The 12,231-nt window shown below is 37.5% G+C and overlaps 1 protein-coding gene across 1 annotated transcript in view; it reads right to left on the bottom strand.

Annotated features, from left to right (window-relative positions):
* Positions 1 to 12,231, bottom strand: part of dnah12 (dynein, axonemal, heavy chain 12) — a 44,732-nt gene that overhangs the window by 15,779 nt on the left and 16,722 nt on the right. Inside the window, exons 25-48 of the mRNA XM_066673313.1 lie at positions 11,993 to 12,145; positions 11,638 to 11,877; positions 10,668 to 10,913; positions 10,457 to 10,576; positions 10,256 to 10,365; positions 9,077 to 9,260; positions 8,852 to 8,992; positions 8,026 to 8,109; positions 7,672 to 7,860; positions 7,405 to 7,524; positions 6,848 to 7,036; positions 6,491 to 6,642; positions 5,879 to 6,017; positions 5,607 to 5,773; positions 5,246 to 5,501; positions 4,817 to 5,116; positions 4,307 to 4,485; positions 4,005 to 4,197; positions 3,372 to 3,533; positions 1,286 to 1,480; positions 953 to 1,086; positions 676 to 838; positions 376 to 456; positions 128 to 304 (exon numbers count right to left, since the gene is read on the bottom strand). Coding sequence (XP_066529410.1) covers positions 128 to 304; positions 376 to 456; positions 676 to 838; positions 953 to 1,086; positions 1,286 to 1,480; positions 3,372 to 3,533; positions 4,005 to 4,197; positions 4,307 to 4,485; positions 4,817 to 5,116; positions 5,246 to 5,501; positions 5,607 to 5,773; positions 5,879 to 6,017; positions 6,491 to 6,642; positions 6,848 to 7,036; positions 7,405 to 7,524; positions 7,672 to 7,860; positions 8,026 to 8,109; positions 8,852 to 8,992; positions 9,077 to 9,260; positions 10,256 to 10,365; positions 10,457 to 10,576; positions 10,668 to 10,913; positions 11,638 to 11,877; positions 11,993 to 12,145 — 4,074 coding nt within the window. The remainder of the gene's footprint in view (positions 1 to 127; positions 305 to 375; positions 457 to 675; positions 839 to 952; positions 1,087 to 1,285; positions 1,481 to 3,371; positions 3,534 to 4,004; positions 4,198 to 4,306; positions 4,486 to 4,816; positions 5,117 to 5,245; positions 5,502 to 5,606; positions 5,774 to 5,878; positions 6,018 to 6,490; positions 6,643 to 6,847; positions 7,037 to 7,404; positions 7,525 to 7,671; positions 7,861 to 8,025; positions 8,110 to 8,851; positions 8,993 to 9,076; positions 9,261 to 10,255; positions 10,366 to 10,456; positions 10,577 to 10,667; positions 10,914 to 11,637; positions 11,878 to 11,992; positions 12,146 to 12,231) is intronic.

Raw genomic sequence — 12,231 nt, forward strand, 5'->3', positions numbered from 1 at the left:
AAACACACTCCAAAAAAGAAAATAAAAAGCTGAAACAGGAGGCAAGCCTTGACACGCATTCGGAGCAGGCATTGTAAGAGCCAAAGAACCAAGCTAAAGAGCTCAGCATGAATTCCTTGATTCTGACCTTGAGTGTATCAAGAGCAGAAAGAGCAGCCTCCAGAGCAGGGATGGCCTCGGCAAGGTCACTCTCACACTCGTTCTTTAGCGCCTGTGCTTCATTGGCTTTCTGAGTGGCCACTTCTTCATCCACACGAACAATTTTACTCTTAGCTTCCACCTGCACTGACTCCACCTCGATCACCTGCAATACACCAATATGGCAGGACCCAGAATTTTTCAGTAACTCAGCCTGACAAAAATATTAATACTAACCTGCATCATTTTGGTGTTGTCAATCTTGGCCTGTTCTAATTTGGGCTGGAGGTCAACAAGCTCCTTCTTCATTTCACCAACCTACAATAAAACAACTAATCACATTAATGCATAAAATCTTATTCCATGTAGCAGATGTGTTTTGGTAAGCTATTGATTTTTCTTTCTTTCTGATACATCCTTTCTTATCTACAGCTGTGAGTTGGTATTTTATTTAACAATAATATCTATGTGATTGTTTGTTAAAATACATCTACAAATTAAATTAAAGAAAAGGACAGAATAATAGACAAAAATAACCTGAGATTCTGCAAAAGCTAGTTTGTCCAGTCCATTAGTATATCTCTTCTTAGCCTTCATTACAGTGTCTCGTTTCTGAGTAAGGAGCAGCCTAAAAGCAGCTATGAGCTCCAAATAAGAAGTAGGAGTCACATAGTTGTGGCGACCTAGCTCTGACAAAAACCTGGAAAAAATATTATTTAATTAACAGTAACATTTTAAACTCATTCTTCATTTAGCAGCAGTAGCTTCATATAAAATGTCTAATTTATGATTATATAAAATAATGTTTTATTACTTCTTGGACAGTTCAATTGCAGAAGTGTGGAAAGTTTTGCAGATCAGCATAACTTCCCGCCGCTCGTGATCACTCATCTCCAATGTCTCTAAAAACTTGTTGGCAACACGCTCCAGTGCCTCTTCTGGCCATGGCTAAGAGGAAAAACAGGGTTACATATCTTATATATGTAGTATATAATATCTTGTATCTTCCAATCTATAATAACAGAGGAGTATCTCATATGAGATCTCATCAAAAATATTTTGAAAATATTATAACTACACCATAGTCATTGTTAATAAGACATTAAATAAGGAAAACGTGGTCTGTAACTACAGATGCCATTCTTACTTGGAACCAGTTGATTGTGCAACAGTTGATCAGAGATGGGAACTGTCTCAGACGGTTTCTAAAGGCGTCTCCAATAGGACTGAAAGCAACCACTATATGCAGGTTCTCTTTGCAGCGATTGACAAAATAGGCAAACAGAGCCAATGGGCTTAACTCCAGACTCTTATTTCCAGCCTGGGCTATGGGCTGCATTGCCTGAGGGACAGATATGCCATATGATTTATTTCAAATGCCAGTAAATCACCCAAATTGTTATTCTAGATGTGTAGTTTAAGGCAGCATGGTGGCACAGTCACACAGCTCCAGGGACCTGAAGGTTGTGGGTTCAAGTCCCGCTCCGGGTAACTGTCTGTGTGGAGTGTGGTGTGTGCTCCCCATGTCCACGTGGGTTTCCTCCAGGTGCTCCGGTTTTCTCCAACAGTCCCAAAGCACACATGGGTAGGTGCATTGGCAACTCAAAATTGTCCATAGGTGTGAGTGTGTGTTACCCTGTGAAGGACTACTGTCCCCTCCAGGGTGTGTTCCTGCCTTGCGCCCAGTGATTCCGGGTAGGTTCCGGACCCACCGTCAGCCTGAACTGGATAAGCGGTTACAGGCAATGAATGATGAATGAATGAATGTATATTTTAATAACTAATTAAACATCAATATATTTCATGTCATTAATGCAAATTCAAATAATATTATTCACTGATTTAACTGTCTATTTGAAGAATAAATGAATAAACCAAAAGTATAGGTGATCAGTTGGCCCAAAGGCTACATTTGTTAATCAAACAAGCCCTATTTTTGGAATTATGGTGACTGAGAAACCCACAGACATGAAAAATGACTGCAAAAAAAAGTCACAACACAATTGAAGCAGGCCACAACTTTTTGAAAAACATATCTATCCTTGCAACACGTACTACAGCAGAATGCAGCAATTGGCTTATTTGTCTCAATTACACTCCATGGCCAAAAATTTGAGCATCGAACATTTCTTCTGGAACAAAAGAAATTAATAGTGTTTGCCCACTTTGATGAATGAATTTTTACATCTTTTTTTGCGTTAATTTAACAACACTCTGTATTCAGGAATTACATTTTTATTTAAATATATCTCCTCAACACTGTGTTAATTTTACACTAACAGTGTTTATGGAATGCATTTTTAAAAATAATGTATATTTTTGACAGGTTTTAACATTCATTCATTCAATTTCTTTAAACTGTTTTTTGAAATCTTACTCAGGGTCGCAATGGGTCTGGAGCTTACTCAGAATCACTGGTCACAACCTGAACAGGACACCAGCCTATCACAGGGCATCACACACCTATACCCTCATTCAGACTTTCAGTCATACACCTATACCCTCATTCAGACATTCACACACACACCTACACCCTCATTCAGACACACACCTCTTACACCTATGGACACTTTTGAATAACCATTCCACCTACCAAAATGTGTTTTTTGACTGTGGTAGGAAAACCTGGAAGAAAGCCTATGCACAAGGAGACATCAAGCTCCTCACATACAGTGATCCAAGGTTTCATCTCACATCCAGAGGACCCTGGAGCTGTGAGAGCAATACTGATGTAGAACCACTATACTGCCTTCGTATAATATATTCTTTAAGTGAACATTTTGTTGCATTAGAGCTCAACAATTTATATTTTATTTAGCTGTAGGACCCATTTTTCTTTAAGATTTTTAATATCTGCACTAAAAGTGCAAATAAACTTTTTCCCCTAAGCTGTTTAAAAAATTGGTTAATACATGATAAAGACTAGCATTTTAACACTTAGCACAACTAAGATAGCCTGAGAATGGTTTTATGGCGATACAGAATGAGCAAATTCCATACTCCATTGTATTCTGACTTGTTTTACAGTGTTTCTGAATTTACAGCATGTTGGAGCTCGGCCCTAAACAGGTACAAATCTATATACCTTACATAGTATTGCATACTATATTAATTAGATATCACATAATATATCTATTAATTGGACATTAATTAAATTATTACTTAGAATATACAATTTTATATTATATAATATATATATATATATATCTATACAGATTAGAAACATACAGCACCTCCATGATCTCTTGCTTCTCATCTACAGCAAATATGTTTGGAACTTCCCCTGTGTTTAAGACACTGTCAACGTCTTCTAAGAAAGCTTCTTCTTTTATTTGAGCATCTGTGAGTAGGAACACTGTCTTCTGACCTTTCACCCCTGCTTTCCTCAACAGAAGCTGAAGGAAGAACAAACAGACCAAGTTTAGTCTAAAAAACTGCAGGGCGATTTTTAAAGCAGCTAAAATGGTTTCTTTCCCAAAAATATATACACTTTTTCCTGCCCTTTCCATCACATACAGGGAAAAACAGCAATGTTTCTATGCTATGAGAAACTTATTTTGATAAACAAAGTGAATACATGAGAAAATATATTATATTACGATATTATGTCCATTTTTAAGTTCTGCTGCTAGAAACTGAAAAGGAGAGAAAAGTCATAGGTAAATTTTTTTCTCCTCTACTTGACAGGAACATGCTTTCATATAACTGAGCTAACACATAAGGGAAGCTTAATATACATATGAACAATGTGACCAATGTGAATATAATGATAGTTGCTGGTATATGGGTTTAGACATGTAACCTCAGTGCAAAACTAAATCAACCATATCCAAGATCAGACAAAATTCGATTTTTCATGTTAAGACCTTGAGGTCATCTCTCCACTCGTTCATGCCATAATTCTTGGAGATCTCAGGCTGGAACAGAGTCATGCCAGCCATGAATGTAGCCAGCCTTGTGATGGACTGGCGGCCACTTCCTCCAACCCCAACCAGAAGAGCATTTCCCCCTGGCTGCTTCAACACGCGGCTGATCCTGGACAGATGCTCCAGCACATAACTACAAGACAAAAAGACATTTAAAAACAACGCTCCCCAGTGCGCTCCCCACATTAAGTAAATTGCTTGTAGAACCATACATTACAGTGAGTACAAGAAATATCAGTTACCGGAAGATGACCAAGTTCATGCGGTTCTTGTGAGTTTGATTGTACTCTGTCAGATAGGATTCCACCACCTGATTAAAGCTTTCCATGCTGGGAACCTCTGCATATAACCTCTCACTGGCATCAACATCAGGGGTCATGTAATCTCCAAACAACAAACTTCTCATATCTTCTTCACAAAGCTGAGACAGGAAAAGGAAGTTAAATTATTTCTTCAGTATAACTTGTATGAACTGGAACAAAATTTTGTTCTTCAAGTCCAAGGTGTTACACACATTGTCAGTACATTGCACATAAAATGTGATATAAAATAAACAAACAGACTATAAACGCACAGGAGACGACACATGATATTATCTAAACTAGAAAATATGCAGCTATTCTATATATGTATAAAAAAGCATGATATGAAAAGAGCAACTATTTTAAATATTATTCCAGTTTCAAAAATGCTCACAGATAATTATTGTGGACTGCTACTGAACCTATTCATAGTCAAATGTCTGTGCTTACAGGCTTTTCTTCAGCTTTCAAATGTTCAAAGATGGTGTCAAAATTCTCCCTGAAATGTTCCTTTACAATGTCATTCATGAGATTGTAGAGCCACGCTCGGTCCTGGTCATCCACCAGTCGATCATAGAAGACTCGAAACACTTCATGAACGAACAGACGGATCATGGTGCGCTTGCTTTCCAGGGATTCCTTCTTTAACAGCAGGCAGCCCTGCACCACTCTGGAGAAATCTCGCAGGTTAAATGTGTAGTGAGACTTAGCAGGTGTGGGAAGTAGGTTAGCCATAGCTTTTTTATACACCTAATTAAATCATAGAAACATAACACAAAATAAAGTCAGACGCATTAATGAAGCACATGTAGTCTTCCCTTTCAAGGCTGGGATGGAAACTATAACTATATACTATATACTATATGCTGCACTGCTTGCCTCTAGAGTAGCCGAGACTATCTGGTTGCCAATGGTGAAGTAGTCAGGCGGGAAGCCATTATTACGAAAGTGAAAGGCAACCACATTAGAGAAGATGCGTGACATGGTGTCATCACTGAATGTGTTAATACTGCAGATGTTAAAGTGGCGCAGGAAACGAGGGGTTACTGCATTCCTCCCTCCACCAGGGGGTCCCATGGCTGAGATCAGTTGCAGATCAACCAAAGTGATTTTTGAGGTGTCCTTTAGGTCATACCTGAAAAACAAACATGAAGTCCAGAAAGCAGCAATAACTCCAGAAAGGACCAACAGAATATATCAAAAAGTCAAAAAGTTAATTTATCCAAAATACAGAACATACCAATTTCCATGATCAAAATACTGGCGAAGCAGCTCAATAGGAGGTTGTGCACCAAACACTTCCATTGCTGGCATGTTCATGTCATCCACAAAAATGATACATTTCTTTCCCATTGGAGGTCCAAATACCCCTTTTCTTCTCTTATCCAGTCTGGACATGATTATGTTCTATGTAGAAAAGAGCATTATTCTTCCTTACTTTTCTGTCAAGTAACAAGAAATCTGATATAAGATAGGGCTATGTACGAAAAAAAGGCCAATGCCTTTAGTTACCTGACTCTGGTTGGCACTAGTACGTGCTGAGAAGTTGATAAAGAAGGGTAGGTAGCGGTCCTTGTCCAGATTGTTCATGAGTTTCTCCTTCACATAAACAGACTTCCCAGTGCCAGTGGGGCCAACAAAAAGGAGTGGTCTAAAAGAATATTGTTCAACCTTGATACAAGTGTTTCCCACAACTTAGATAATGAGAAAAATTAATTTTGTACCTGAATGCCTCTTACAGAATTAAAGAATTTAACCGATATCACGGAGGTCACACAGTCATGTCAACTGGCCTCAGCCATTAAGAATATAGAATGCAATATTCCAGAGTAATGTTAATATAAACAATGATTATACAGCACCACAGTAAAGGTCTAGGACAAGTCCCTCTGTTGGTTTGGAGGAATTAATAAAAATAAAATGTCCAAAAATGATGTTTGAATATCTGTCTACTATAGTGGACACCATGCATGAAAGTGTAAAACACACACACACACATATATATATATATATATATATATATATATATATATATATATATATGTTTGTTTGTGTATGTGTTTATAATATATGGATTTGTGTGTGTGTGGGTGTGTGGGTGTGTGTGAGTATGTGTCCACTTACACTCCATGATTAATACAGAGGTCCATTAAGTAGGTGTAGCGCACTGTGTCAATTGTAGGAACAATAATATCTTGCACATTTGTGTTCCTGTCTCCTAATGTAGCATTTTTTATAGTTTCATTCCAGTGAGTCCAACGCCCTTTTCCTTTGAACTGAAAAATAAAACATTTCTTGGGCTTATTTCAAAATGATTTCAAAGACAGAATGAATACTAAGTGAATTATATATATATATATATATATATATATATATATATATATATATATATATATATATATATTGCAGTTACAGACAATCAGTGAATGAATGAATGAATGAAAGAAACTGAGGTTTATTCAAATTAATATTTACATATACCTCATAAGAGTAGTCATAAACAAGACCCTTGTCATCAAAAGGGCAATCCCACTTTGAAACAATGGAGGGAATGGGGTGCTCGTTTGATTTTCCAGATATGATTTCCCTTAGAAATTCATCAAATCTTTCACGACTGTCTCCATCACAGCAGCCACCAACAGACCAAACCAAGGAAAAAGCAAATGCAGCCTATGAAAGGTGAAACACAAACATGTTATCACACTTGGGAACCATAACCTATTGAAATTCAGCTCTACCGACTGGATTTAATCAATACTTAACTGACACTTAACAACAGATTTATTGTATTTTAAGAGCAAATTTTGAGGCAACACTGGGTTACTGAACTAAAATACCAGTTTATATTAATTTTAGTGCATTTGCCTGAAATAAATGTTCTGTCTCATTGCAAGGTGAATTTAGGTAGAGGTGGTCTAAATGTAACAAATGAATCAGTATCAACTGTTAGTTACAAGCCAATTTTTTTATATAACAGTGTCCCAAAAGTCTTATATCAGTGCATTCCATTAATATAAAATCTTTAAATGAATGTTTACCATGATCCATGTCTGTATATTCTTATTTGCAGGTTCTTCAGTTAATGATTCAGTGAGCAACATTCCAAGGATTCGTGTAAGGGACACTACTGTGCTGCTGTTAGTTGTGGAGACAACCTCCTGTAAGATAAGCAGGTGATCAAAGCTGTGGCTGGGTTATGGTCAGTTTATTAGAAGATTTCTCCCTTTTCGACACTCTCTAACATTTAACATGCAAGTTAAAAAACTACAAAATAATTTGAAACATATCCCTGGGATCACACGTACCCTGCAATTCTTCCTTAACATCCTAAGAGATGGTGGAACCAGCCAATCAAACAGCTCCAAGAGTAAAGTGGAATTCTCCTGGGTCTGAAGAGGCTGGGGTAGGGTGTTTAACCAGGATTCAACAAGGGGACGCCATCCCAGCTGTGTTGGTTCCATGTAGATCATTCCACAACGACTCACAGTTGCTGGCTGGGAGAGAAGATTTTATACATTTACACATATACATATAAAAAATATGTTTACCCAGGTAAGAAATTCTATAGTGTAATATGAAAAATGTCAAGAGATTTTCATGCTGGTATTCAGTGTATGCTGCCATAAGGGACAGTAATAGTGTAATGTTAGTAATCTTACTGAGGCCTGTGACAAGTCCATTGCTTCAAATATCAAACTCATCTGGTTGGACATCTGGATAATTTCTCCACTCATGAGGCACAACTACAAGAGAAACATGCATCATGTCAGGATAACATTAATATGAAACATTTAGCTTCCATTTAGTGAACCATTTATTATTATAAACTTTACAAACACTTTCTTTTTACTATATAGAGGCCTCAGTGTACAGGTATCTATACAAACACTACATTCATTCATTGTCTGTAATCACTTATCCAGTTCAGGGTCACGGTGCGTCCAGAGCCTACCCGGAATCACTGGATGCACTGGACCGCGATTATGGCTCTATTATGCAGTTCTTGGTGAATTATAGATCTAGATTTAATGTTGTACAGAAGAGGTTTTGAAAGTGTTTTATAAGACATTGCATTTACTGTCTTCCACTGTTCATCTATGTTAATTGAAAAGTGTCTTGAAAGAAGTATATTCATTCCTCATTCAACATATAGGTGGTGAGAAATGATGACAAAGTTGACTTTGTCTAAGTTTATTAAACCCTTAAACATGATATTACTTTCCCTAGGTCGCCTAGGTCGGCACGGTGGCAGTGCTCCAGTTTCCTTCCACAGTCCAAATAACCCACATTGGTAAGTGGATTGGCTACTTAAAAGTGTCCATAGTTGTGCATGTGTGAGTGAATGTGTGAGTGTGTGTTGCCCTGTGAAGGACTGGCACCCTCTCCACTGCAACCCTGAACTGGATAAGTGGTTACAGACAATAAATAAAAGAATGATATTGCTAATAGGAAGAAAAGAAATCTAGTGAGCCCCAAATATCTTGCCTTTTTGTTATCATCCAGTACAGTGTTCATACTCTCAATCCACAGTGTGTCAATTGGTCCATCAAACACCACCCACTTCCTGTCTGGGGTCTCTGCTGAGGCAAACTCCCGAAATGTGTTCGCCACAATTCCATCGGTCCACTTAGAGAGAAAGAAGTTCCATTTAGTTAGATAATCGTGACAGGTGCATCAAAACATTTCTGTAAAACAGTTAGTAAGACCCACCTCATGGGAAACAGGGTCAAACTGGCCAAAAAGCTGACCCATAGTGATAGATTTTGGGTTGATGGTGCGGTACTGTACTTTTTCCTCCTCATTATAACCTCGCTCATTCATGAGTGTGAGGGTGTCAGCTAGAACATGGAGCACTTTGGTTTTGCCAGCAAACGGTTCACCAACAAGCATGAACCTAAAGAACAAGAAACAAAGAAAATAAAAAGAAATAAAGTAAAATTACTAAATGAATTTTAGCCAATTTTGGCATGTTTTTATTTTTTCTAGATTTTGACCTTTATCTGTTCTATCCATATATTGTCCATAAGCAAATATATTGTATATTCACTCAGCTGTATATTGTATAATAATATACTAGATTGTATACAATTTAAATACATTTTTTCTTAAAACCTGTTGGAAATAACAGTTTAAAGTATAATTAAAAATTGTAGACTGTGCCATTTGAAAATTTCACTCAGTTTACATTGATTTATATCAGTTGCAATTTAATAGCATATTAATAAATCATTCAGTCTTATCACAGATGGCAACAGTACTGGTGTAATCATGAGCTGCAGCTGAAGTCACAACTAAATTTGAAGCTTGAATTCAGACATACAACTCAAATAAAAACTGATTTTTATGTTGTTCTATTTTTCTGTTAAATCTTTCAGTCCTCATTTAGATATTAAATTAAAACAAATATAAGTATGGATCCCTGACCCATTTATCCATATCACATTTGTAAACAGAGCTCTGTTCATAGTCTATTACATGCTAAAACAAAACAAGAGTGCAATAACACGATTATTAAAACTTGTATATAATCTGTGTATAAAAAACTTGCTCAAATTTAGACAGAAGAGAAAAGAAACATATTAGAGACTGATGTGCTAAAAGTTTTCCATTAGACAAAAATACTTATGTGGCTAACTGATTTTAACGGTCACTTTCTCCTTATTATGCCACACAGTGTGACCTTTTACCCCCCTGACACAAAGAGACAACGGGCTTCTGTGTTTCTGGGTGTTGTAAGATCCTATCCAGTGCAGGGAGAAGAGCTGTGTATAACATAAAGTTATCCATCTTGTGTTCTAAAACCAGACAATCGAGCCCCAAAATGGTGCCCCTGCCAAAAAAGCACATGATTGAAATCTGTGAATACTGTTTGATAAGACATACACTTACCCATGACGCACAATCATCATTTCATAGGTCTGGATTATTTTATCCAGGAAAACTTTGACAGGCTGAACATTGTGGCTTTTACAGCATTCATGAGCACAAGCCAGGAAGAGCTAAAGATAAAGAAAGGATAATAAGCAAAAATGTAATTTATGAACTAAGTCATTAAGCCAATTCAAAAGTTCAAGAAGTCTGCATCCTCACTTGGTAGTCAGCCACTGGCAGAGAGATGCCAGGAAAGAGATCACTAGTAATTCCATTAAAGAGAGGTATATCATGGGAGAGAAACTTGGGCTCATTGACATCCTTGATGGATCGCAGAAGCTTGCCAAAAGAACATATTATGAGAGAGTTAACATTAATAAACCAATTTAATAACTGAAATATTTTAACATAAGCTCTTCTTTTCCCTTACAAGAATATCTTCATTTTCATGTGGAAACTTAAGTTTGAGGTTTCCTGCTGCCACCAGTACTGCTTTTACAGCTCTCATGCCATAATCGTAGTGGAACTGGGAGGACAACTGCTCAGAGCACAGCCTGTAAGTCATTACTATCTTGACTGAAAGTGGCTTGGCATTCAAGAAGCCATAAGAGTACAGTGAGATCTCAGCAATCAGAGCATAGTTTGGGACCATCATTGCAACAGTTCTGAACAAAACCTAAAAAAAATACGGAAAAAGTTCTTAGACAACAGCACTCAATGTACATATTTATTATTGACAAAATCATGACTAGTAATATCAGCAATTTAAAGAATGTTATTACCTTAAATTGATATAAATATACCACCTGATGCATGATACATTATTTTAAGAGATTATCAGTATTACCCTTATTAATACATTCATTCATTCTTTCTGTAACCGCTTATCCAGTTCAGGGTCGCGGTGGGTCCAGAGCCTTCCTGGAATCATTGGGTGCAAGGCGGTAATACACCCTCTAGGGGGCGCCCGTCCTTCACAGGGCAACACACACACTCACACATTCACTCACACACTCACACCTACGGACACTTTTGAGTCACCAATCCACCTACAAATGTGCGATTTTGGACTGTGGGAGGAAACCGGAGCACCTGGAGGAAACCTAAGCAGATACGGGGGAGAACACACCAACTCCTCACAGACAGTCACCCGAGTGTTTCAAGAACCCAAAAACACTTACAAGTTACAAGTAATGTAGCAACAGCCAGACAACATAAAGTCACATGTAGATATGTATGTTGACTAGTGGTTTGGATGGTAAATAAGATATAGCAACAGCACTGATTTATATATATAAAAAATAAATATTAATTTAACACAGTTGGATCATGCAATACTGAAATACTGGCAGTATACCCAGTTTAGGTCATGAAAGAAAAGTGTCTCTAATTTTTTTTACCTTAAGGTTATCAGGAAGCTCAGATCTACCAGCATATCCAGGGTTCATGGTGATGGCTACAAAACAGTTTGGGTTAAGGCGAAGTTCAGTGCCCTCAAAGTCAAAAAACTCCAGCTTCATCTCAATGGCCCTCTGAATGCAGAGGATCTGCTGCGCCACCACAGACAGCACCTCCAGCTCAATGCGGTTAAATTCATCAAAGCATGCCCATGCACCTGAAGACGCCAGTCCCTTAAAGAACTAACAACAAACACATTGTCTATTTAAAGTGAATTTGATCAGTAAAAAATGACCATGTTCCCTTTCTTATTAGTTCATTTAAATTTCATCTAAATCTGAGAGCAGATTTCTTTACCTTCCCCATGGCTAGGTAGTCAAGTCCATCAGAACAGTTAAACACTACACATTGCACAGCAAGGGCTTTGGCCAAGTCTTTGGTTGTCTCTGTCTTTCCTGTCCCTGCAGGGCCTTCAGGAGCTCCACCTAAGTTCAGGTAAAATGCTCCAATCTACAATGAAGCCAGATATAAAAAAATAGCAAGTTGCTCCACACTGAAAACAAATTTAAAATGGTTTTGCACTGTGTTTATATGCA

Source organism: Hoplias malabaricus, chromosome 5 (genome assembly GCF_029633855.1).
Source record: "Hoplias malabaricus isolate fHopMal1 chromosome 5, fHopMal1.hap1, whole genome shotgun sequence".
Classification (NCBI taxonomy): Eukaryota; Metazoa; Chordata; class Actinopteri; order Characiformes; family Erythrinidae; genus Hoplias; species Hoplias malabaricus.